The following is a 25,687-nucleotide window of genomic DNA, read 5'->3' as shown; positions in this document are numbered from 1 at the left end:
TCCGTCCCGGCCTTGCCACCGTCCCGCCCTCCCGCCCGGCTCCGCTGTCGCGTCTCGGTGCTGGGGGTGCCGCCGCCACGCCGGCCCCGGCAGCCATGACGACGGAGGACGAGATCATCCGCATCGCCAAGAAGATGGACAAGATGGTGCAGAAGAAGAACGCGGTGAGGCGGGGCGAGGCGCGGTCCCCGGCCGGCTCCGCACTGCCTTCTCTTAGCGGGCCCCTCTCGGCCCACGGGGGCTGCCGCCGTCCGGGAAGCTGTGAGCGGCCACGCGGCGTTCGGGGGCGGCCCCGGGAGCCCTCAGCCTGGCGGCGGGGTCGGGGTAGCTTCCCCTGGCCCGGCTGCTCGCGTCCCGCCGCCGGGAGAGGCGGGCTCGGTGTGCTGGCCCGCAGAGGTGTCCGCGCTGAGCCCGGCGGAGCAGGCGGCGGCCGGCTCGGGTACGCGGCCGGCAGCTGGGTGGGAAAGGCGCGGGCGGGTTTCTCCTCCGAATACATTGTTTTCGTGTAGGAGCACTGACGGTGAGGCTTCAAAGCCGTGAAGGTGGCTGAGCAGCCATGGTCCTGCTGGCCACGTCTGTGTGGGCAGAGTTCTGAAGCACACGTGGGCTGAGCCCCAAACCTCCCTCCCCCCTTTATCAGGCCAAGTGCCTGATACGGTGACACACAAAGTAGCATACAAGTGACAGTTAAAAACTGTGTGATGCTTCAGCAATATTTATTTTTCCTGCAAAAGAAAAAAAATCAAGTACTTACTAAGGCTTGCATATTTGTAGCATTACTGGTTGCAGTAAAGCAATGAAACTTATCTGGTTCCCACTGACTGCACCGAGTTTTGTATAGCCAACAGCAACACCAGATACTTTAAGTAAGGTTGGTAGAGGAGGGACGGCAGCTTGCAGCACTTGCACCTAGGCGCTGAAGTTCTGGCAGCAGTCTGCCTCACAAGTGGAGGCTCATATCCCTTTTGCTCTTAGAAAACTCATCTGCAAGCTCCTCGTGATACAGTAACACTCAGTTTCTTCCTTTCCCCTTCCCCCCTTCAACTTCTAAGCACAAAAGGATTCATTGTTTCGCTTTCCCAGCTCTGATGTTGGAGTAGTGTATCAGAGGACATCCAGTCAGGACGCTGGATGCAGGAAAGCTGGGACTGGACTCTCTCTGTGTTGAGAAGGGACAAGGGTTAATGATTTTACATTAAAGGAGTGTAGCTTTAGATTAGATGTTAGGGGCAAGCTCTTTACTCAGAGGTAGTGAGGCACTGGTACAGGCTGCCCAGAGAAGCTGTGGTGCCTCATCCCTGGTGGCCAGGTTGGATGGGGCCCTGGGCAGTCTGAGCTGGTAGTGGCAACCCTGCCCACAGCAGGCAAATGGAACTAGATGGGCTTTAAGGTCCATTTGAACTCAAACCGTTCTGTGATTCTGAGAAAAACATGTTGACTGCTTGTCAAAACATGTTGAATGTTTGAATACCATGATAGCAAGAATAGTGAGATACAGTCAATTCAGTGTTATCTAGGAGGCTTCTGGCAACAGAAGGCAAGTGACACTGTCAGACAACATGGGAATGGCTACCAGTGCACTGATCCCATGGATGCTCCTGGTGACTGACCATCATCTATTTCCTGGGGATCTGGGAGGCTTAGGGCTATAACTTCTAACAGCAGCCGGGGACATGCTCATGCTCTGGTGTGTGTAAGCAAATTATCTCACAGCTGCAGAGAGTGGTACCATGTCCATGGGGCAAGCCTCAGTGGGACGCTGCCAGGGAGGTTCAGCTTGGATATTAGGAAAAATTTCCTAAATGTGTGTTGACACATTGGATCAAGCTGCCCAGGGGAGTGGTGGAATCATCATCCCTGCAGGTGTTCAGGGAATGTGGAGATGTGGTGCTAAGGGATATGGTTGGTGGGCATGGTGGGGGTAGGCTGATGATTGAACTAGATGATCTTAGAGGTCTTTTCCAACCTTAATGATCCTATGATTCTAAAATGAACAGGAAACCTTTCTTTATGCTGCCAACATGCATTTTAGTCTGAAACACTTTTTTTGTGTTTCAGTATACATTTAGTGTGTGTCTTTGAGAATGATTTGATGAAACCCATCAATAAAAAAGGCTTTGATGCCATTTCTCTCTGAAGTTGTCAAGAGCCTGATGGCAGGAAACAGTCTGCTACACATGGAGGCTCTGTGCCTGTGACAGAGAGCTGTGCGGCGTTTCTTTTGATGGGATGAAAAGGCAGTCAGAGCAGACATCCATCCTGAGTCACGTTCTTTGTGACTTGCTTTAATGAAGGGTTTAATTGTATCTGGGCAGATTTCATAACTATTTTACTGATGTGGTGCACAGAGGTTTTTTTTTTAGGACAAAATAACGATGCAATTTTGTGTTTAATACACAGTAGATACATATTCTGCTATTACTTCAGGTGCCTACATTTTTGAGATACATGTCACTACTTCTTCAGAATTATTGGGATTTGGTTAAAATGCATATTGTACCCTCCTGTAGCTCTCATTTGTGTGTAGGTACACTTCTTCCACTAAGTTACTTTGATGAATAAGTATAAACAATGAGGATGGATGATAAAACAGTTGAGTAAGTTCAGAAAAGAAAACATAAAGTTGTCTGTGTCAATAAATGTTTGTTTCCTGAAGTAGATCAGATGTATAACTGTATAAGTCTGCCATATTCATAAACACATTACATTTTCTGTAGCCTGAAGCCTAACTTTAAACTACACACGTAGAGCATGTTTCTGTTGTTATGATTTGATCATCTAAGGGAGGCTGAGAAGGATAATCTGCTAAATGCATAGATGAAAGTTAAGGTAAGCTGGAAACCTCCTTCAATGGGACCCTGTCTTTCAATTCCTATAAGATTACAGAAATGCTTTGCAAAAAAAGATTTATAATTATCTTTGTAGTGTGTTTTTGTATGGGGACTGTTGATCACAGCCTGCACCTCTGATTGACCACCTGAGGCGAGCAATGAATCAGCCGTGGGAGAACAGGTGAAGGCAATTCACCTGTGCTACTGGAAGGGGTGGAGCCTGGCTCCACCTCTCCTAGACCCCATTTAAGGGCTGACTGCCACTGAGTAGGAATTTCTTCCTGGCAATTGTTCCTTGTGGAGTTTACTGTGAGCTTATGATACTGGTGAGCGTTTCCATTTGTTTTGATTAACTTTTCACTGTTATGATTTTACTAAGCCTAACATCTGCATACCTATTGATTGTACACTTATTGGTGGTGCAGTTTTTAATTCAGATTTAATTGTAAAGCATCTATTATTTAGTGTACTTAATGTAATTGACTAGAGAAGAGTTAAGGATTAGAAAGCATCAATGCATTACAAATTTTGAGAATGTGAGGGCATCACATGTAGGTAACTACTGTGTATAGAGTGCTTCATCTCTTTTTTCTTATTGCTAGTTGTATGGCTTGCTCACCTGCTGTATGTCAAGCTGTTTTGGAAGGTGTTTAGGCTGGAAATAATAAAATTGTTCTGGTACCTGCAGTTAAAAAAAAAAAAAAAATTAGAGGGAAATTTTGAATGGAATGTATTTCTAAGATGAGATGAGAAGCGTGCTGTAATTCCTACTTTGCATTACAGTATCATTGCTGTGCTATACCAATATCCTGAGTTTATAAAAAGTTTTTAAAAAAAGTTTTTAAAAAAAAGTTTTTAAAAAAAAAACAAACCTGAAACTTTTGTTTTTCTCAGCCTCTTAGTGGTTGTCCTGTGTGTTATCTTTAGTGGTTAAATTGTAAGATGGTGCGGGTGCAGCAGCAGATTACTTGAGTTCCCTTGCAACAAGTGTGAGAAGCTGATTGGGGAGAACTTAAAAGGAAGGACAAATGCAAATGAAGATATGCAAAATGTATATTTTAAGTATGGAAAAGCAAATATGGTAAGTGAAATGGGATATGTTGAGTGACAGGTAAAGAAAAATAAGGGAATTGAATTTTAATGAACTGAAAGAAGGGGATTTGGGGGTTTGTTTCCAAACAAATTTAAATTAAAGGGAAAAAAAAAAAAAGGCAGAGATGTGATGAAGTTAGCTCAGGTACGGTGGCCTCTTGTGAGAGAGGTCCTTTGCTGCCTTGCTCTCCTTAAGTCACAGGTTGAGAACCAGATGCATTTGAATAGCAGGCGTGACTTAGTTTTTGTGAGGCTACTGTCCTCTGCTGGGCAGCCCTGTGTGTGGTGAGGAGTGGATGCTGCAGAGCTTTGCTGAAATAAATGAGTAAATTCTGAAGCATGTTGCTCACATATTTGAAAACTTTTAAGTAAGGCCAGCATGGCAAGTGAATGACTTGTTAAAGTAGTTGTGTGTATAGATAGCTAATCTGCTACTAATTAATTACTATTAATTGCAGTCTCTGAAATGGACTCATCTATCTTGAAGATTGCTGCTCATACAGTATTTGTTTGTACCTTTCCTTGTCATAGCAGTGCAAAAGGAATAAAGAGCCACGTCATGTAATAAACAAATGTATTGGTTCAGATGTTGTAGTGCGTTGGGATGGTCTCTGGCTTCCATTTTGGAGAAAGTTGATGCTTGGCCAGTGTGATGTAGAATGAATACTGTTATCTGTCTGCACCAACCTATGTGATTTAATATACGTAATTTCACTGAATTGAAGTGAATAGTTGAAAATAAGACTTCTAAGCAAGTCTTGTGCAGCTTTGTTGCTGGAGCACTTGTTAGTAAACCTGCTTACATGGATGTCTCTTTCTGTGGTGGACATTAAACCTGTGTCTAGTAAAACAGTGTATAAACCAGTATAACTTTATGGCTTAACCACTCTAAATACAGATAGGGAAGTTAGTCATAACAAGCTGTGTTACTGATAGACTGCAGAGTTTCTCAATTCCAAGTTCTTGTTCTCAAACACGTGAGGTTCTTCACTTAGTGTGCTGTTGTTTAATTTATGATAAGTGACATGCACCTGAATACATTATTGAGAGGATGTGTAGTGGTTAAGGAGCAACTTACAGAATACAGTGACTAGCATTTGAATTATACAGGATTAAACTTCTCTGGTCTTTCAGTGGAAACTGAATTCTGAGTTGAGGTTGGTTAATTTTTAGAGTTGGTGAATCAGAATGTTACTTTTCCTGGGATTTTTCTGTGGGCAAGTTGAAAGCTGATGGTTTGGATCCAATCTGGGACTTTAAGACTAAGAATACGCTGTTGGCACTATATTTGAAGTTCTTGATTCCTACTGACTTGACTCTTTTTTTTTTGTTTGGTTTTGCAGGCTGGAGCTCTTGATTTATTAAAGGAGCTTAAGAATATTCCCATGACCCTTGAGTTATTACAGGTACAACTTCTTTTGTTTTTATGTTGCAAAAATTAACTCCATAATAATGAAAGTGAAGCCAGCAAATTTGGAAGGTTGCATTATTTAAATAGATTCATGTGGAGAAAGGTCTTGAAGAATTGTTGCTGTTTTGGCTAAATAGTATTATTTCACTATGATTTAGGGCTCTGAAGTGCTTTCTTCCAGCAGCAAGTTATTGAAGTTGACCTTTGATTTGAAAATAGTGGATGTTGTCATGGTGGAGCACTGTTCATAGATTTCCCTTACGTGCACTCCTAATTTCTTGTTAATACAAGTGTGATATGTTTCCTTATTTGATGAAGGATTATGCACCTGGTAAGAGGTCCTCCTTTTATGTAGTTAGTTCTGTTTCTGGACTGTAATTGAGGAGAACCATCGTTCATACCTTCTGGTAGGTTTGTGTTTCTTCATTACCTGTTTAAACATGTACCTTCCAGTAGTGTAATTCTATAGTTAATTACAGTACCAATTCTGCATCCTTTGTATGGGGTGTAGTGGTGTGGGACAATCTCTCTTACATGCATTACAATCTCATTCTGCTTATCTCTTACATCTCTAACATTACTTTTATAAATTCTTTCGAAAAAGCGTATCAGTGAATTTTATTTACATGTAAAGTTTTAGAGTTGGTTATATAGTTCTGCAGTGATCAATCTTTGTCCCAAACTAACTGGAGATTACCCATTTCTGAAAATTTGCAAATAGCAGAGATTAGCAAAAGTTCAGGGTTTTTTTTGCTGTGGTAGGCACTTAAACTGGAAAAGACTGAAAAGTAATGTTGTCTTAAGTGACGTTTAATTTGCAGATGCAGGATTATCTGGAAAGATCTAAGTAGTGTCAGTGTTGCCTATGTTTTTGTATAATGTATTTCAGCACATTATTAGTACTAGTGATTGCCATTTATTATTTGCAACTTTAATTGAAATTTCACCTTTTTGCATGAATTAGTGTATCTCATGACACTGTACTCTTTTTCCCCTTCAGACCTTGAGGGTCTGAATAAAGAAGGTAATTGATTCTGTAGCTTAGTCAAGTTTTTCTGAAGCATCCATTCCTGTATCCAAAACACTTCTTTGGCTGTGTAAGATTTCATTTAGACTGAAATTTGTGTTATTTTTCCTGAGTTTGATAAATATGTGAAGTCTGCTGTATGTTTTCTAGTAGTCTCCTAACATTGCTTAAGCAATGGAGGATTTGGAAGAATGATTCAAATGTGGAGTGATCACACTCTCAGCTCTGCTAGTTGGTGGTCATTGGTGTGCTAATGTCAAGGGGGATGACAGTGAGAGAATTGGAGCACTAACTTCCTCTGTGTAGATGGAGATATTGACTGATATATTCAAATGGACATGGGACATGAGGGAAAACCATTTCAAAATTGCCTACACAGAGAAGAGCACTTCTGACTGATAGCTTCATTATTCCTTTGCAGTAAGAGAAGTGACATCTCATCTCATAGCATGACTGTCACTTCAGTCTGAACTGGGGACAATTTACAGGTGCATGGGGTGGGAAAGTGCACTTCAGCAGTTTGGGCTAGTGCTTGTGGCATGAGTCTGTGTTATTGGACTTCTGTCACAGTAAGATAAAGCAATTACAACACAGTCAGTTTCACATACCACAAGTTATGTGTAAGCTTGCTCACCTGTGTGAACAGCCAGTAGCTCATGTATTTATTATCATGGGATTTATTAGCAGCTGCATAATAATAAGTACATTGGTCTTTAGATCCTCATTGTAGGTAGTGCGCAGCTGGACAGTGAGTGAGGTAGATGTCTTCGTTTGAACCAGCAGGCTTTACTGGAAATTGCACATGTGCAGGTGCACACCCCTACATGAAACTGAGCTATGATATACAGTCCTTGTTAGTTACTTGCCAGTTCACTGGCAAGCTATGGAGACCTGGGAAGCTTGATGTGGTTATTCTCAAGAGCTTTATTTGTCAATCCTTTGGGCCAAATTTTCCAAATTCTGTCTTATTACTTCATTGCAATTGAAGTTGGTAACATCTCTGCTTGCTTTACTGATTGCTGTTCTTCCTCAGCTGCTTGGCCTAGCTGTTAAGCCTCCAGCCTGAATGATTTGGTGGAGAGAGAAAACAGGTGTTTATGCAAGTCTGAGTTTCTTTACTATTCAAAAATAGAACACAGTAAATGCAAGCAAGTGCTGAGAAATATGAAATAGGGAAGAGTGATTCACTTGAACAGAGGAGAGTTTTTAAATACCTGCACATTATAAACTTATAAAAAAGAGTTTCGGGGGTTAAATTGGACTAGACAGAAATACAAGAGTCTTTGACTTGAAATGATTCTTATAGTAGCAGTTCTCTAGGCTGGAAGACTGAGGAAACTTCAAATGCTGATAGCTGATGTGTAGTTATATACACCAAATGACTGCGCTAACAATGACCTTTTGTGATTGCTTACATGAGTTTTCAAGTAAATAAATTAGAGGATCATTCCCAGTTACCAGTGAAGGGTAAGTTTTTTTTTTTTTTGTTAGGTACATTTCTCTCATTCAAACAACAGTTTTATGGAGTTCAAAAATGTTACTTTCCTAATCTAAAATTAATCATAGGATCACAGAATGGTTTGGACTGGAAGGGACCTCAAGGATCACGAAGCTCCAACCCCCCTGCCACATGCAGGGCCACCAACCTCCACATTCAATACTAGACCAGGCTGCCCAGGGCCCCGTCCAACCTGGCCTTGAACACCTCCAGGGACGGGGCATCCACAACCTCTCTGGGCAGCCTGTTCCAGCCCTTCACCATTGTCATAGTATTGTCATAGTAAAGAACTTCCCCTGATATCCAACCTAAACCTTCCCTCCTTCAACTTAAAACCATTTTCCCTTGTCCTGCAGTTATCAACCCTTTCAAAGAGTTGACTCCCCTCCTGTTTATAAGCTCCTGTTTGGACAGGAAGGCTGCAGTGAGGTCACCCCACATCCTTCTCTTCTCCAGAAGGAACAAGCCCAGCTCCTCAGCCTATCTTCATATGGGAGGTGCTCCAGCCCTCTAATTATTTTTGTGGATAATATCCAGCAGTTGATCAATTCTGCTCTGTTTAGGTCTTTGTGTGATACTTAACTAGTTGCTAGAGCAAATGTATAATCAATGAATATACAGGTGTTGTAATTAGAAATACACAAGGGAGTTTGGCTAAGCATGTTATTACACCAAAAAGAATAGATAAAGGGCTTACCCTTGTCCTTGGCTAGCTGTAAAATTCCAAAGGAGGGATTTCCAGAAAGAGATCCTTCCCTACTGGTAGCCAGCTCTTAAATTGGTTTAGGAGAGGTGCAGCCAGGCTCCACCCCTTCTAGCAGCACAGGTGAATTGCCTTCACCTGTGCTCCCAGGGCTCACTCATGGCTTGTCTTAGGTGATCAATCAGAGGTTCAGGCCATGATTCAGCAGTTCCCATACAGCATATCATGGAAAGAGCACGTAGGCAGCTGTAAAGAAATGCCAAATAGCTGCTAATGAGTGAAGTCCTTGGTCTGTGCTCACTGCTCAGCCATGAGGGGGAAAGGTGAAATAGGGAAGAACTTCTGCATCTGTTTGACGCTTTCTGTTAGTGTGGATGTGCACGAAGACCATCTTGAGAAGCCTTAGTTACAAGTGAGTAGCCATCTGTTTTCTTCAGTCTAAAATATGTTCAGAACTATGTTCAGACCTGGGATTTTGATGTACCTCCTTTGCTGAAATATCTACTGAAGATTTCAGTATGTTTCCAATCACTTAGCACATCCAGAGTGCCTAGAGAAGTGTGCTATGTGGGTTGTAAGGGGTAATTTTCAGAAACAAATTATTTCCTTTTTTAGTGTAATGCTTAGATTTAACTTCTCCTTTAAAGGAGAAGGAGAAGATATTTATGACAAGCCACTGCAAAAATAAATGGAATAAATCATACTTAGTGAGTCTGGCCATTAATAAATGCAGCAAAGCTGGGCATCTTAAGAACAATGTAAAAATGTAGTAATCAGTCAAAATATGATATTGTAGTACAATACTTGTGCAAAGTACTTCTTTCCCAAAACTGAAAGTATGGAGGTGTTCTATTTTCTTATATTAAGATGCTTGCTGAAAATATTGTGAAATGATGCTTCTACTGCTGTTTATCTAAATTTATGTCCATGAGGACATAAGTTATAGATCTTAAAAGGAGGGAAAAAAAAATAATCTTGAGTAGCTCATAAATATCATCTTCACTCTATAGGTGGCAGTAGAGCCAAAGCTTTAAAGCCCATTGTCAGCTTGGCCTTTTCAGAAGGATAAGCTTTTCTTATTGTTTCTACCTAAACGCAGAAACCTCTATGCTTAAAATTTTAATAAGTCTCAGTATTGCTAAAATGACTGGGATGTAAAACACCATCACTCCCAACATGACAGGTACAGCTTCTTCCATAGTCAGTAAATGGGAATTTGAAAAATATGAAGTTACTGAAACATTTAGCAAGTTTCTGCTCATACCAAATATAACTGCAGTCATTGTGTCACAGGAAAATAAGATTTTGTGATTATAACCTTTACTACAGTATTTTTTTTTTTTTTTTTGACTTTAAAATGTGTAAAAGACTTTCACGTTCTTAGCTAGTCTGGATGCCACGCTTAGTTTAGGTCAGTAGTTTGTAGAGTTTCTTTGAAGTGGTTTAAGGACAGAAATACTTGGTCCAATTTCCCTTAACTCTGAACTTCTGTGATGGAGACAAATGGTAGTGTTGTATTTCTTCGTAAAATGCACTGTGTGTTTTTAAAAAAGTTCTGTAAAGGCTTGCAGCATTTCATCCTGATAGTCATGAAGATAAATAAAAATACATCTCTCTAAAATAAAATTGTCTAAAAAGCAGCTTTAGAAATGTTAATTTAATCAATTATCTTCATGCCACTTCTTATAGCGTGTATTTTCATTTCTGTTGCAGACTACCAGAATTGGAATGTCAGTGAATGCAATACGCAAGCAAAGCACAGATGAAGAAGTTACTTCTTTAGCAAAATCTTTGATCAAATCTTGGAAGAAACTGTTAGGTATGACACAACCTTTTCTTTTTTTTTTTTAAGGAAAAAAAAACTAATTTTGTGTATTACAACTATATGTGGACTTGATAAAAATCCTTACACTTCCATTCTTCAGAAATAGTTGTGCTGCTGCTTAAGTATTGAATCTATCCGTGCTGAGGTAGGTTTTTGTTTTTTTTTTAACCTCTTTGACTACCACAGATGATTACTGTGAAAATACAGTCAGAAGCAAAGTTAATATGCGTTGACTAGTGCTGACAAACAGTAGGAAACCAGCTTCTGCAACATGACTCATTTCTCAAACCTCACTGCGTGCTGTTGAGTGAGCAGTATTGTACTGCAGTATTAAAAGCTAAAAAGCCTTTTCTTGACTATTTCCTCTGTCAAACGTAAAAGGTACTCTGAAGAATTCATGCAGAACCTCATGTGAAAGTGTGTACCCTTTGAAGCTTGGTTATAAACTCATTTGTAAAGAGAAGAAACTAAAAAAAAAAAAAAAAGCTTAAAATACTGTTAGAGATAGTGAATGTTTCTCTAATTAAACCTGTACTTTGTAAAACCTTAATAGTTTTAGAAAATTCTTTCATTTCCGTTACTGCAATGAATGCAGTTACCAAAAGCTTTCTGTTAACAGGGTTTTGTATGAGGATATCTTGTAGCACTTATTGTATTTGAAATGATTTAAATCTTAAGCTGTCTTCTAGATAGTGTATCTAATACAACATAGTATTGTACTCAATTGTGTTTCTTTGTATCCCAATTTAGATAAATTAAGCTTCAGGAGGCTCAAGGTTTTGAAATAGGAAACAGTTTGTATAATTTTCTACTGATTTAAATATTTGATATTCTCTAGATGAATGTGCTAAATACATGCCTCCCATTTCATTGCCAGCCTCAGTCAACTTCAATTTATCCATTTTGTTAGCCTTATTTTATCCCAGTTAGCTGTGTTATCGGTCATGAAGCATTAGCAAACATTTTATGACTCCTTTTGTAAATGGCATAGAAATGTCTTTGTTTCAATTAGACAGTGCCTTGATATGTAAAAAAAGGAGAAATTGTGAGAGTTCTTATAATCTGCTTTTCAATAATTTGTACATCCTCGTAAGCTACAGCTTCTGTACCAGAGATATTTTTTAACACTTTTAAACATTAGATAATTCTAATTAGGCAAGTAATAGTAACTCTTCTTGGTGTCACTACCCATTCAACAAAGGGATTACTATTTGTTTAAGATAACAGAAATAGTCTTCTGCTTGATTTTCTGTAATGTCTGAAGTCAGGCAAATTTGTGTTAATATATTGTTAGCTGTGGCTGACTGATATTTAACTGTTCAAACACTGTGAAACAATTCCTCAACCTCTGAGTGTGTTCTTGCTATGGAAAACTGGAATAAGTCTCTGGTGTCTGATGGTAATGATAGGTTCATCAAAGTATAGGTTGCAGCTGAAGGAGGTTTTCCTTCCCTTCTGCAGAGAGGCCTTCTTGCTCATTCCTGTACTGAAGAGGTCAGAAAAGGGAACTCAGGAGTTGTAAACTAAACATTTTGTTTATTTCTTCTGAGTTCTTTTCAACTGTTGGTTTCTTGATCCAGCTCTTTTGCAGTTCTTGCAGACGGATTGTAGCAGTAGCACACAGCTGGGGAAAAGTGGAACTTTAAAAGGTGCCCCTTTTAATGGTTTGCTACGTTCAGATTGTTTTAAGACAATTGTGAGAATCTACCTTTAGGCTGCTTACATCAGGTGATCTCAAACGTATGAAGAACTGGGAAGTAAATAGCAAATATTTGACTACAGTCAGAACTGTATATGTTCTTCCTGGGACAGAGAGTTTGTTACCTTTATCTTACTCTAATTTTTGTTACGGGACAGACACTGCTGCATGTACATGATTGTGCCAGGTCTGTTACACTTATGGTTATGCATGTACAGAATAAAATCAAATTATTTTTGAAAATACAGCACTCTTTGTATTAAAATCTGACATAATTAGATTCTTGTTGATGACAATGTAGAGCGCATAATAAAGCACGGTAGGTCAAATGCTTCACCTCTTGTTTCATTGGTTGGTAATTAGAACGTCCAGAATTACAAGACTTATTTGGGCTGCATGACTTACTGGGTGGGAATTTTACGAAGTAATCTTATTCTGTTTTATCATTAGTTTTGACTTTCTCAGAAGAATACGAAATACCCTATGTTGAGCTGCTTGAGAAATCAGTTTCGATTATGCTGTTTATAGTGCATGTAAAATGGTATGGATCAAAGATGGCAACAGAAGCGGACAGCTGTTAATCATACCAAGCATTGTACTCAGAGATCTGAAATCTTTGTGAGTTATTTTTATAAATGATATTTTGAATTTAGGAAAGAATCTTTGTTCAGGCTGCATGTACTAAGTTGAATGCTTTCGGAACTTATGTTTCAAGGGTGCATGGGAAACTAGAAATCAAAATAAGGTTGTGAATCACCAGAGTTTTAACAGATTTTTTGGCTTGCTTAAAACTATGCTGGGTTACAAATGGTTTTTCAAGTGAGGTCAGAAGCTGCCCAGCAGAGGGCTCCTAGGCAATATCTGGAGTGAGTCACTGCGTGAGCTATAGTGAAAGATTACTTTCAGATGTTGCTATAAAAACGTTAAACCGCACATCCTAGTTGGTCACAATTTACATGAAGAAGCAAATTCTGTTCTCAGAATAAAATAACACTGTGTCATAACATGGAGTTTGCAAGAAGTTACTATTTTGCCAAGTACTTGAGTATGTAGATTGTTATACAGATGAATCAATGGATATCAATTTTTTGGGTATCAATGGGTATCAATTCAAATATATATATATGTGTATATATGTGTATATGTTACACGCACATGCACACACATATATATATATATATATTTGAAGAACTCCTCATAACCGAAATTATATATATATATATATATATATGTATATATATGTAGAAAAATCACTAATAATTTCTTACTAAAATCTAAGGGTATACAGTGAAAAAGAATGTCTAGATCTTTAAGTAGATTTAACCTCAGTCAGCTTATGTACTGGGATGGAAATGCAGAATTATTGGACAATAATCTTAAGTGTAAGTCTGATCCTGTATTGCCAGGAAAAAAAAAAAGCCAAAAACCAATCACAATACAAATGTGTCAAGCACACTTTGAAATGTCAATTTAAAATCAAAAAAGTCTGTCTTAAGCATGCCTGAGCAATTTTGTCTCAATGTTACCAAGTTAACACTAGCCAGACTATGCAGAAGTCTGTTATTCAATTGAGTTTGCGTATATGATCCTCTGTTATTTCAAGCGTAATTTTGATTCTGCTGGAGCAAGTCTGGTACAGTCTGGTACAATCTTACAGATATGGTAATGCTGTCATTAGGTTTAGTTATTCATGGGCATCTAAAAACTTACTGGCCGATTTGAAATTTTTATTGAGGAAAATAAGCTCCTAAATTACAGTCTGTGTGCAGAAATAGTGTTTACTGTTAAGTATTATATGTCTATAAGATGGCAAGTGCAAAAGTACTTTTAGAATACCTCTTCTTTTACATGTCATGTGTGAGCTGTAGAATCATCTGACTTGGAAAAGATCACAGAATGGCCAGGGTTGGAAGGGACCTCAAAGATCATGAATCTCCATCCCCCTGCCACATGCAGGGCCAACAACCTCCACGTTTAATGCTAAACCAGGCTGCCCAGAGCCCCATCCAACCTGGCCTTGAACACCTCCAAGGATGGGGCATCCACAACCTCTCTGGGCAGCCTGTTCCAAAAAAAAAAAAAAAAAAAAAAAATCAAGATCATCATGTCCAGCCATCAGGTTGACAGGCTGAGTCCCATTGCTAAACCACATCCCTTAGTGCCCTGCCCACACATCTCTTAAATGCCTCTGCTTTGGTCAGCCTGTTTCAACTATTAGCTCCTCTGTTTGAAGAAATTCTTCCTGATATACCTCCCATAGCAGAACTTGAGACTGTTTTCTCATGTTCAATTACTAGGCATGTGAAAAAGAGAGCAACATCCTCCTCCTTATAACTCCCTTACAGGGATTTTTAGAGAGTAAAGAGGTCTCCCCTCAGCCATCTCATCTCTAAACTAAACTGAAGCTCAAGTACCCTCAGTCACTCCTCATTAAACCTTGTTTTCTAGTCCTTCACTGCCATTGCTGCTCTTCTCTACCCCTGCTTGAGCAACATAGTATCCTTTACGTAGTGAGGAGCTCTCAACCGACTGCAATACTCAAGGTTCAGTCTCAGTGATGTGGTGTACAAGGACACAATAACTACCCTGGTTTAGGTCACGCTTTATCTCATGCAAGCAAGGAGCTATTGGCCTTCTAGGCTATCTCAGCACATGACTAGTTCACATTCAGCCAGCTGCTGACCAGCAACCTCAGGTCTTTTCCTGCTGAGCAACTTTCCGGCCCCTCTTCTCCTGTTCACACTGCTGTGTGAAGTTGCTATGACCCAAGTACAGGACTCGACACTGGGTCTTGTTGAATGTTAGATAATTGGATGCAACTGGTCCCTCTGCACAGCCTTCCTACCCTCAAGTAAATTGACAGTCCTGCCTAACATGTTTTTGTCTGTCACGCTGGATGACAGTGTGCACTCCATTCCCTCATCCAGATTGGTAATAAAAATATTAAACAAAACTGATCCAGTGCTTGCTCATAGGGGACACCACTGGTGACCGGTCACCAACTGGATTGAGCTCCATTTGGTGTGACTCTTTGAACCTGGCCATCTAGCCAGTTCTTCACCCAACATATTGTACAACTGTCCAAGCCATGAGAGGCCAGTTTCTCCAGTAGATATTGGAAACTGTCAAATACTTCACTAAAGTCAAGATATACGATATTGGCATGTGTTCTCTCATCTTTTAAGCAGGTCATCTTGTCATGGGAGATCAGGTTAGTCAGGCAGAACTTGTTTTTCATATATCTGTGCTGACTGCGTCTGATTCAGTTGTCCTGTATGTGCTGTACGATGATATTCAAGATGGTCTGCTCCATGGCATTCCCTGGTACTGAGGTCAGACGTACAAGGCTATAATTCTCTGGATCCTCCTTCCTGCCCTTCTGGTAGACTGGAGTTGTGTTTGCAAACCTTCAGTCAACTGGATATTATTTTAAATTAACTTCTGTTATTTAAAAGGAAGCAAAAGCCTCAAGTGTCTGTGTTAGTTTGTTGTTAATGGGCTTCTGAAGCAGTAGTGGCTAAAATTGAAGTTAAATTTTTCATTTCTAAAATTGATGATAATTTCAGTTTGTTCCTGGAAAAAAAAAAGGGTTTTGTAAGTTATAATAGCTGTACAATTTAAAAAAAAAAAAAAATCATGACTCTTCAGAGGAACTTAGTTTAAATTTTAATTCTAAATATTTATCTGCTTCTGTGTGTTTCCTGATGTGAATCACTTGTTTATTTGAATTTTTAAGTATCTGTCACAAGCCACTTTTCCATCTTTGTTGTATTTTTATGGTGGTTTGTAGTTCCCATTAGCTGTCATTCTTCCTTTGCTCCAGAGTCTGGCCACTGGATGTAAAAAAGCTAATTGGAGGAGACAAGAGACTTTCATTTCTCAACGATAAATATTTTTTTCCCCTGTTGAACACTGTGTTGACAAAAGAACAGTATGTAATTAATAAAATAAGTAATCCTTGTTCGTGTGTGAGTTTAAGAGCAATTACTGCTAGGCACTGAACCTTCTCGATACTTTCAATGTATGATGCATAAAAGTGAGTGACTTAGTAAGAGTATTTCTACTAAGCAGAGAATGTTTTTATTTTCAGATTTATGAAGCTGGATTTAAGAGAAATATATATAAACTCTTCTCTGAGAGATTAAAGGTAGCATAGTTTTGAACACGTATTTGCTGAAGATGGTTCAATTGTCTCAGCTGCTGAAGTTTGACCTTTTGTTTGAGACATGCTTGCATAGACTGCTCAGGTTAGAAAGAGCCATGATTTTACCTCCTACTTTACCCTCTGGTCTCATCTATACTCTGCCCTACGTAAGATGCAGTCAGGGTATCAGTAAATGTTCACAAGTGTTTACCCTAAGATACATACTGATATATCTGTCTAAAAACCTCTGGCAAAAATTGTCATGTGCTTAAGATGTGAGTAGATGAGGTAACGTGCATAAATAGAATATTTAAAAATGTATTTATCATGTAAGTGTTTGTAGCCATAGAGACTAGTTGTGAATGCGTGTGTTAAAAATGGACTGTGGGTTTCTTTCCTTTCTCTGTCTTTGGGTGTCATAGCAAAAATCTTCTACAGTCCATTCTGCTTACACTTTGCTTTTTTAGTGATTTTTTTTTTTTTTTTAAATAAATACTTTGATTGAACCAGTATCTTTATTAGGATTTTTTAAATAACACTTTTAGTTTATTAAAGGCAATCACTCAGAATATATAAGGGAATATATATAATAGTAATATATAAGGGGAGTATAGATATGCACTCCCCTGTAGAGAATATTCTGGAGAATTTTGTGGACTTGTCTGGATCTCAGATTGTTTTGTAAGCATTAATTTTTGGTTACATCTGGAGATGGAATTCTTGATGTGTGCTTTAAGTGCTTGAGTAAGAAGAGACCTGAATCTGTGTGTTTTATACCACAAGTTCCCATGAGAAACATGGGGATAGGATCCTTCAGGAAATGAGGTTCCTTTTTGATGCTTAAGCAAAGGTTTAGATACCCAATTCATGACTGAGGCTTTTCTCTATTTTTCTTTGAATTTAGTTCTCTTTTAAAATTTGTAATAAGCTCATCCAAGTAATAACAGCATACAGAGTTAGATGTGTAATGGCAGATCTATGAGGGCTTGGAAGGAGAAATTCACAAAAATTAGGTGAGTGATGGCAGGATGGCAGTGTCACTGGGTGCTCTGTGTAGGTAGTGGAGAAAGCAAGCCAAAGCAGGCGGCTGATTTACTGTCAAGCTTCTTTAGGATCTTTTTTATTGTATCTTCACTGCCAGTTAAAGCAGATGCTGGACTTGACCTGAAGGATTTGAAGTGTTGACATAGATTTTCTTTGCTGGTGTGGCAAGGGTGTGAGAGGTGAAAACTATACTGCAAGAGAGATAAATCAGAGAGTAGGAGCTGACAGCACGTCTAACTGGCTCAGAAGAAATTATCAGAGATATTGTACCACTGCTTTAAATCGATTACTGAGTGAAAGTTTCTCATGCTTTGTATTCCCAGATGGACCTTCAACTGATAAAGATTCTGAAGAAAAGAAAAAGGAGCCTGCATCTTCCTCACAAAACAGCCCTGAAGCAAGAGAGGAAAGGTACTTAAACCTTGAGGACGGATAGCCTCGTTCACTATAAATTAGGATTAACCTGAAAAATCAACCAATTTATACATACACTTGGGCCAAAATTTTAAATATTAACATCTTCCATGTTATTTTGTGAAATATGTACATTGTACAAAAAATGATATGTTGCTAAGAAAGAAGATCCGACTACTGCTGATACATTAAGAAAAGATGAAAGCCACAGGACAAGATATGGACAGTCTAGCTTTTGTTTATTCTGTCTTATCTGTCAGAGACTCCTTCCTCTCTCGATACTAGTACTGAGCTTTGAGAAGTGTAGCTTTCAGTTACAACTTTGTGGTAATTATATACGTTAGAGGTTTAGAATACTTCTTTTGTCTGTTAGCTTTTATGTTTGATAAACAGTCTTGTTCGACACCTTTTTTTGGTAAAGACAAAATATATGTTGTCAGAAAGATGAGCCCGTCTACATGGCACTTGAGGTGCTGAAAATATTTGCATAGTATCAGCAAGTCTGGTTTCTCTACGAATTTATGCTTGTAGCAAATCTGTTTACAACAGCCATTTTCAAATTAGAATATAACCTCTAATTATTTGTCCCTTGTGTGAGAGAACACTTTCAGACTATGCAAAAGCTTGCTTAAACCATAGTACCACTTCAGTACAGTAAGCAGACTGCACATTAGTGTGATATTTCTTTACTATTTTTTAAAGTAAAGTTCCTTGAAGGGAAAAATGGTTTCATGTTAATGTAGAGAACTGAGAGTAAAAACTTACTATATAAGTAACCACATAATGGGATTAAATACTTGCTGTTGTCTCTGTTGTGTGGAATACCCTGGTAAATATTCTGAAGACACTCTTAAAATTGTTTTGACTCTGGAGTGGTGTCTTATATTGACTTTAGACAGTCTTGTGTTCTTCTATTAATATCATTAAATGGTTATAGCAAAAGATCTGTGGGTTCCCCTCAAACAAAGTGATTTGAAGAATGCAAAAAACATTTATTATTAGGTTTTTTTTTTTTTTTACTTTTTTTTTTTTTTTAGCAGTTCAAGTAGCAATTCCAGCAGCAGGAAGGAGGAGGGTAGTGCTCCCTCAAATTCTTTCATCCCTTCTTTTCCTCGGGCTCCAAGCACTTCGGATTCTGTACGAGTGAAATGTAGAGAAATGCTCTCTGCAGCTCTCAGAACAGGAGGTGAGCTCCGTAGACAATATTTTAAGGTTTAACTGTTTCTTCCTTCTGTTCTTTTTCTGTCTCTGTTTACTGTACCCTTTCTTATGCCCAATTGTGTGTGCATACCCATAGGTCAGTTCACTCAAGATGCAATAAACTGAGTAATCTCGGCAAGATGAGAGTGTATTGAACTACTTTTTTGTTGCTGGTGATATGGGACATTTTGTGGCTTCTATTCATCTGATATCTTGTCTACAGAGAACCTTCATTACAGGAAGTTATTACCTCTGTAATTCCTCATTTGACTCTATTAATGGAAACTGCTATTTTTTGTCTTATCTCTGAGTGAGAACGTCACCATAAGCATGACTGCCTTTCTTACTCTAGAGGTCCTGTGAGCCTTCAGATTCTAGATCTTGAAGGATGCCTTTCTGTTTTGATTTAACCTTGAAGTTTCATGGATATAGTCACAGTTAGTCTTAAACTGCTTCATCTTCCTGCCTTTGACGCATCTGTGAATTGCTTGACTTTTTTTGTTGTTGTTTTGCTTTTCCTCATCCTGTACACTTGTGTGTCTTTAGACTGATGAATGATATGCTAGATAGTGAGCAAATCAACTGTTGTACTCAGTGACCTGAATTCTTTCTTATGCGTTGTTCTCATCTGCAAGAACTTTTCTCTGTTCTTAGCTTAGTGTAACCTGACTCAATGTAAGCAGACTTCCAAAATTATCTGTTTTATTCTATTTCACTCTGTACTTCACTCTTAATTCACATGAATTCTGACACAGGCAGAAATCAGAGCTGACTAAAGGCCATAGACTTTCGATCCTGCAGATACGTAATTCAGAGGACAAACAGATTTTTAGAAAGATGCATATGGCTTCTTAGGTTTTGTAATTATGTGTAGTTGAAACTTTCACTAGGTTTCCAAGAAATCTTTTTGTAGTGTTATCTCTGTTTGATGTGTAAGCTGTTCATCCATAGGTCTAATGCCAGTCACAAAATATGTGGTTGTTTTCTTGTTCTATGGCCTTCTGCATGAGATGAAGAAGAAACTTCGTTTTTATTACTCATCAAAGTGCACCCATGTTAGAATGAGGAGGAGGAAAACACATATTGTGTCTAATTTGTCCCTGGCTGTGTTGGAAAGGCAGCTGTCTTTATGAAGAAGAGTTTGGGTTAGAAACACTAAACAATTATCTGGAGATGTTTTAGGTTGTATTGTGTTGTCTTCAATATTGCTATGGTTCATTTCTTCTAATTTGCATATTTTATGACCATTCCCTACTTGGCATGTTTTTAACAATAATATTTAATTACTGTATTTCTAGAGAAATCTTTCTCTTGCATGCATACAAAACATAGCTGGTGTTGTGTGGGCTGAAAAAATTGATAAAACTTGATAAAGAATGTTTTCTCATTATAACAGCCTATTCTAAACACAGATGCACTGTGTTTAGAGATGGGTAATTGCCAAGCATAATAGAAGACAATGTTTTTTTTTCTGTACAGCAAAGTTGTTTTTTATGTATTTCAGCTAGAGATAATTTTGTCTGAAAGATTTAAGGTAATTCTACTTTTTTTTTTTTTTTTTTTTTTTTTTTTACAACTCTTATTGCTCTTCATTACACTGATTTTTCTTCAAAGTCTTGTTAGCAAATTTTATAAGTCAACCAATCCTTAGCAAATGAAATTCATTTTAGTTATTTGCGATTTGTTTCATGTTCCAGCTTGGATCTCGGTGATATAAAATACTGCCGAGATCATCAGAGTGCTAATATTCTAATTTTTGTTTTCCTCAGATGATTACATTGCTATTGGTGCTGATGAGGAAGAATTGGGTTCTCAGATCGAAGAAGATATCCTTTGCTGGGCATCTCTGTGCTCTAGGATGAGAGTATTTAAGAACATTGATACTGTTTAAAAAAAAATAGTTCACTTAATCTGTAGATTGAATATTTCATTTCATTTAAAACAAAAACAAGCAAACTGTGTTCAACTTGTCAGTACTGAAATTCAGTATTTAGAAAAGTACCACAAACTAAACAGAGGGATCTGTGTATGTGTGATTTCTATTTTTTACTTTTAATACAGAAATTATGTTAGAAATTAAATGAGAACAAGGGACTGGGCTTATGTCCTTGGGTGATTTTTGTGAATTTTTGTTAAAATCCTATTATCCCCAAATTCATGTTTTGCCAGCTATGTGCTAAACAGTGATTAGGCTTTGGCAAGATGTGAAGTACTGTCTGCTGTGTTGAGCAGAGAGTAACTGCTGTTTGGAGATGGGAGAGTGGGGAAAGACTTTTCTTTAAAACAGTTGCTCCCCTTCAAAAAAAACAATGCACAGTGCTCTGTTTTACTCGTTTTGTTCCTTAAATCCAAAGCACCTATTTTTCAAGAATTAAAAAACACTGATATGAAATACAAAAATAGGGTACGAAGTAGGATAGCGAATCTCAAGGATGCAAAGAATCCAAACCTAAGAAAAAACGTGTTATGTGGGAACATACCTCCTGATAAATTTGCCAAAATGACTGCGGAGGTAAGTAAAGCATAGCTCTTGAATTGGTTCCCTACTGGACTTATGTCCTGGCCGCTAACTAACTAATAAAAAATGCCTGTACTATTGAAGGACTAAGACTTTTTCATGGTTTGCACAGTCTGAATTATAGAGGGCAGAGGAAATGAAAGTGGTGTATTTTAGTGGTTCCTGAAAATGTAATTTCTCTGTGAGTCAGGTAAGCTTTCTGCCAGATTCTCTGAAATACAGAACAATGGGCCTCAAGTTCAAAGAGGGTAGATTTAGGTTAGATATAAGGAAAAAAATTCTTTCACTGAGGGTGGTGAGGCACTGGAACAGGTTGCCTAGTGATGTGATTGACACCCTGTCCCTGGAGACTTTGAAGGGTGAGACTGGATAAGCTCTTTGCAACCTAATCTAACTGTAGTGCCCCTGTTCGTTGCAAGGGAGTTGGACTAGATAGCCTTTAGAGCTCCCTTCCAATCCTAAGGATTCTATGATTCTGTGGTCTGTTACTGATGGTTTACGCTCAGGGTAGTGACTGACTTCAAGCTGCTAAGCCATTCACCCTTCTGGATATGAAACACTACCATCCACATTAGCCTGTCTTGCCATTTGCTTTTCAAATACTAACCTCTGCTGTTATTCTCCTATGAAAGATGTAGCACTGTGCTTTTGAAGTGCATGTCCTGTTGGCATTTTTAGTGTTGATTTAAAGCTTATCTGAAATTTGACAGATTATGTCAAATGATTTTGAAGGAAACACTTTACAGTAAATAGAAGACATAAATGATATGGGAAGGAAGCTAGGAGAATTGGCCTTTGAATCAAATTAGATTTGTTATTGAAAGAACATTTTGATCACTTTAACAGAAGCTCCCATTCAAACAGATGCTCACTGTCTAGATTTGTTTTGATTTATAAAGAAAGTAGAAGTGAAAAATAAAATGTTATAGGAAAGAAAAATAAAAGCATGGATAGCATTTGATTTCAGTTTGAAGTTCTGCTTATGTGTTGGGTTCTGCTACTTCTCACCCTCCCCTGTACCCAGCCCCAGATAGGTATAAAGTTGTATCTAGGAGTAACAAAAATCATGACTAGCTTTGATATCAAGGAGTGGCTTTTTTTGTAGCTTATATAGAGGCCAGGAAAAAATTGATGATGGCAAAGGAACGGGGAAAAAAAAGTAGTTTGTATCTGAAGTGTATTTTTTCAGTGTTTTTATTCTACGTGTGTTTAAGTACAAATGCAGAAACGTGTTTCATGTTGTCCAGTGCCCCTTATTTGTTTTAATTACTATATTGGATCAAGGTCTCAAATTTAATGGCTATAAAACCTTATTATATAATTATATCATGCAGATGATGTCTTAAGGGAAATGGCATTAATAGAAAATTTTGCATTCCATGTCAAGGCAGAATGCAGAGTAAAATGCTATTGAAAAAAAAGAAACAACTTTTTTTTTTTTTTTTACTGTGCACATAATGCTTATTATGTATTTTTGAGATCCTGCACATGGGAGCTATGGTTCACACTTCATTTTCTTTAAAACAAGAACTTCCTACTAAATTCTGCCATTTTGTCTGTGACAGGAAATGGCAAGTGATGAGTTGAAAGAAATGCGCAAAAATCTGACCAAAGAGGCTATCAGAGAGCACCAGATGGCCAAAACAGGAGGTACCCAAACCGATCTGTTTACGTGTGGCAAGTGCAAAAAGAAGAACTGTACATATACCCAGGTATGTGGTTATTCGGGACATTCATTTTCCTTTCTCATAGCAGAAGCCCTGTATAAACATGGTCAGAGAAAAAAAGAGTTCATTACAAAATGGCGTGTTACAAAATGCTAACAAAATACAAAACATGGAGACAGTTGGGTCTACATAGGTGTGCTTATGTAAAGAATGTTGTATTAATTGTATTAATTTACCAAATATTTTATCTAAATTCAAGCATAGTAGTTATGTTTCCTGAAATTCTAGTTTGTGATGCTGAGTTTTTGCTAATTCTTCTGGTTTAATTTTAATAATACAGTTTTACATGGAAGAGAACTAGTTCACTGTTTGTAATGTGTAAGCCTTTTCTTAATGGAGGTAGTGAGTATGCATATATTATCATCTACCATTGGACTGATGCAGGATTCTGACTTAGAATTTTTTCTTATTATAATATACGTCCAAGAACTGTAGTGGTGCTGCAGGACATGTAATATTTATCACAAGATTAGCTATGTTTATGGTTTATTGTTGTCTGTTAGGTACTTCAAACAGAAAGCTGTGTTTGAGTCATGAGACTTTAAGCCTTTGTGTCTGTATCCTATGTTGTAGCTTTAAAGTGTAGCTTCACCACAGATTTTTTTTCCTAGAAATATACAAACAGTTCCTATACTGAAATTGGTATTTTACTGCTTCTAAAGTTGTCAAAACATAAGCTTATAATCACGGTATAGTCCAAACAAAATAAAGTGGTTTCAACTGGGATGCGAAGTTAACTTATATTCTTATCCAAATGTATTGACATTAAACTTTGATTTTAAACCTTTACGTTGAACACATGCTAACGAAAGTTGAACGTACTAATTTTCCTTTCCTGCTCTGGCTTTTGCCTTTGTCAAAGGTTCAAACCCGCAGTGCTGATGAACCTATGACAACGTTTGTTGTTTGTAATGAGTGTGGAAACAGATGGAAGGTAAGGCTATTCGACTGTTCTGTATACCTGACAGCAGACAACCAGGTTCTGTGCTTAATTTCATGTTTTACCATAAATGACAGTTGAGTTTCTGTTGACTGTTGTTTCTTAACCCAAAAATGATACTGTACATTGATATTCTGAAATAGCTTCATATTAGAAAGCTATCTGTGGCCAAAGGTGTTGAGAATGCACAAGTTCTGGCTGAGGGTAAAAGTCAGGATGTTGACTTAGACCTTGTGACATCTAGGTACAATATTATGCTTTGCCTTAAAAAGTGGTTGCAAGATAGCTACTGGATTTTCCCAGTCTTCTCCCAAGGATTTTCTAACCATTTTTAATCTCTGCTTTGATGGGTACAATAGGTTTCTTTAGGCATTTTGATGGGTTTCTTTTCCCTTTTATTTTCTAGTCTAAAATAAAAGCGGAATATAAAAAAGTGGAGACTGCTGCCATATTCCTGTGTTGGGCTAAGTGTAATACAGTGATAATTTGCTTTCATTTCTTAAAATAAATAAAAAATAAAAAATAAAAAATAAATAAATAAAACAAACAAACAAAAAAAACAACAAAAAAAATTCAAGAAATGGGAGTTAAAAAATGTTAAAACAACAACAGAAGTTGTCTCAGGAACGATTGTAATGAAGTAGAGAAACACTGAAATGAAGGCCTGCATAATTTACTATTTAAGATACAATATTAAGTTTAATATTGTGTGCTATCTTTGTTTTGTTAGTTTTTTTCTCTGAATAACGCTGCACAGCATATATTAGGGTTACTGCCTTAGGAGTTCTTTTATGTGTCTTGCTTTATGTTTCCTGTTACTGAATACAGATAGAAGATATCTCAATAATTTATAAAGCTTAGAAGTTGTTTGATATGGCACAAAGAAAAAGTTGATGTGTCCTTAAATCCCCTACTGAGGTAGTAGTTATAAAAGTCTCTATATAAAAATGCTTGAGTGACAGCATGCTTGTATGATATAAGCAAATGCTTTGAATACTAATTTCCATATCCAAAGTATAGTGTCATATTGCTGTTTCTTCTTGCAAAGATTTAGAATTAAGTTTTATGGAGACCTCATAAAATTTCTTTTCTTTTCACAGTTCTGTTAGAGGAAGAAATTATCAAGACATCTGGACCAGTATGAAAGAGGATTTTGTAATTAGCTTTAAAAACTAGGCTAAGCAGCTAGCTTCCTGTGAACAAGAGGTTATTTGGTTTTCTTTTTTCCTTTCTTCTTTTTTTTTTTTTAATGCAGCATACATGCCTGAAGTTAGCCTTCATTTTGACACAGCCATCATTTCCTTAAATGCCTTCCTATAGCTGATAGTCAGTAGGGCCAGGTTGCTCGATTGTATGGTGAATGTTAAAATATTTTTTCATTTTTGTAAGTAAGTTGAAATTAAACTTTTACCAATGAAGTATTTTGATAATTTGTTTGTTTTTTTTTCCCTAAGTATGCGAATCGTCTATTGTATTTTTAAGTCTGAAATATGCATCCTATTCCCATAATGTATTTTATTATTATACATAGAAAAAAAAAAGTGGCTTTTATGGTGGAAAGAAAAATGCTTAAATCAAAGAAGCTGAGTTACATATCTAAACACTTTTTAGGCA

The 25,687-nt window shown here is 37.8% G+C and overlaps 1 protein-coding gene across 2 annotated transcripts; it reads left to right on the top strand.

Moving 5' to 3' along the window:
- Positions 1-34: 34 nt before the first annotated feature.
- Positions 35-25,494, top strand: TCEA1 (transcription elongation factor A1). Of its 2 annotated transcripts, none has more exons than XM_042869838.1 (10): positions 35-164; positions 5,267-5,329; positions 10,276-10,381; positions 17,598-17,685; positions 18,729-18,874; positions 20,658-20,714; positions 21,246-21,400; positions 22,972-23,118; positions 23,996-24,067; positions 25,174-25,494. In XM_042869838.1, exons 1-10 carry the CDS (start codon positions 96-98, stop codon positions 25,180-25,182), a joined length of 912 nt encoding a protein of 303 aa, XP_042725772.1. In that variant the 5' UTR covers positions 35-95; the 3' UTR covers positions 25,183-25,494. The 2 variants fall into 2 exon arrangements, with proteins under 2 accessions (XP_042725772.1, XP_042725771.1); XM_042869837.1 differs by having other exon boundaries at positions 18,726-18,874.
- Positions 25,495-25,687: the final 193 nt, after the last annotated feature.

This window comes from Lagopus leucura, unplaced genomic scaffold (genome assembly GCF_019238085.1).
Source record: "Lagopus leucura isolate 7727_CA_CO unplaced genomic scaffold, USGS_WTPT01 Super-Scaffold_100002, whole genome shotgun sequence".
Lineage (NCBI taxonomy): Eukaryota > Metazoa > Chordata > Aves > Galliformes > Phasianidae > Lagopus > Lagopus leucura.
Note: the sequence above shows the minus strand (reverse complement) of the source record. Positions and strands in the feature narration are given on the sequence as shown.

What these genes read in the sequence shown, in the direction of transcription:
- TCEA1 (XM_042869837.1), top strand. Translation starts at nt 96, where the DNA reads ATGACGACGGAGGACGAGATCATCCGCATCGCCAAGAAGATGGACAAG. An exon ending in TGACCCTTGAGTTATTACAG is followed by an intron (nt 5,330 to 10,275) that starts GTACAACTTCTT and finishes TTTCTGTTGCAG; the next exon opens with ACTACCAGAATTGGAATGTC. An exon ending in CCTGAAGCAAGAGAGGAAAG is followed by an intron (nt 17,686 to 18,725) that starts GTACTTAAACCT and finishes TTTTTTTTTTAG; the next exon opens with CAGTTCAAGTAGCAATTCCA.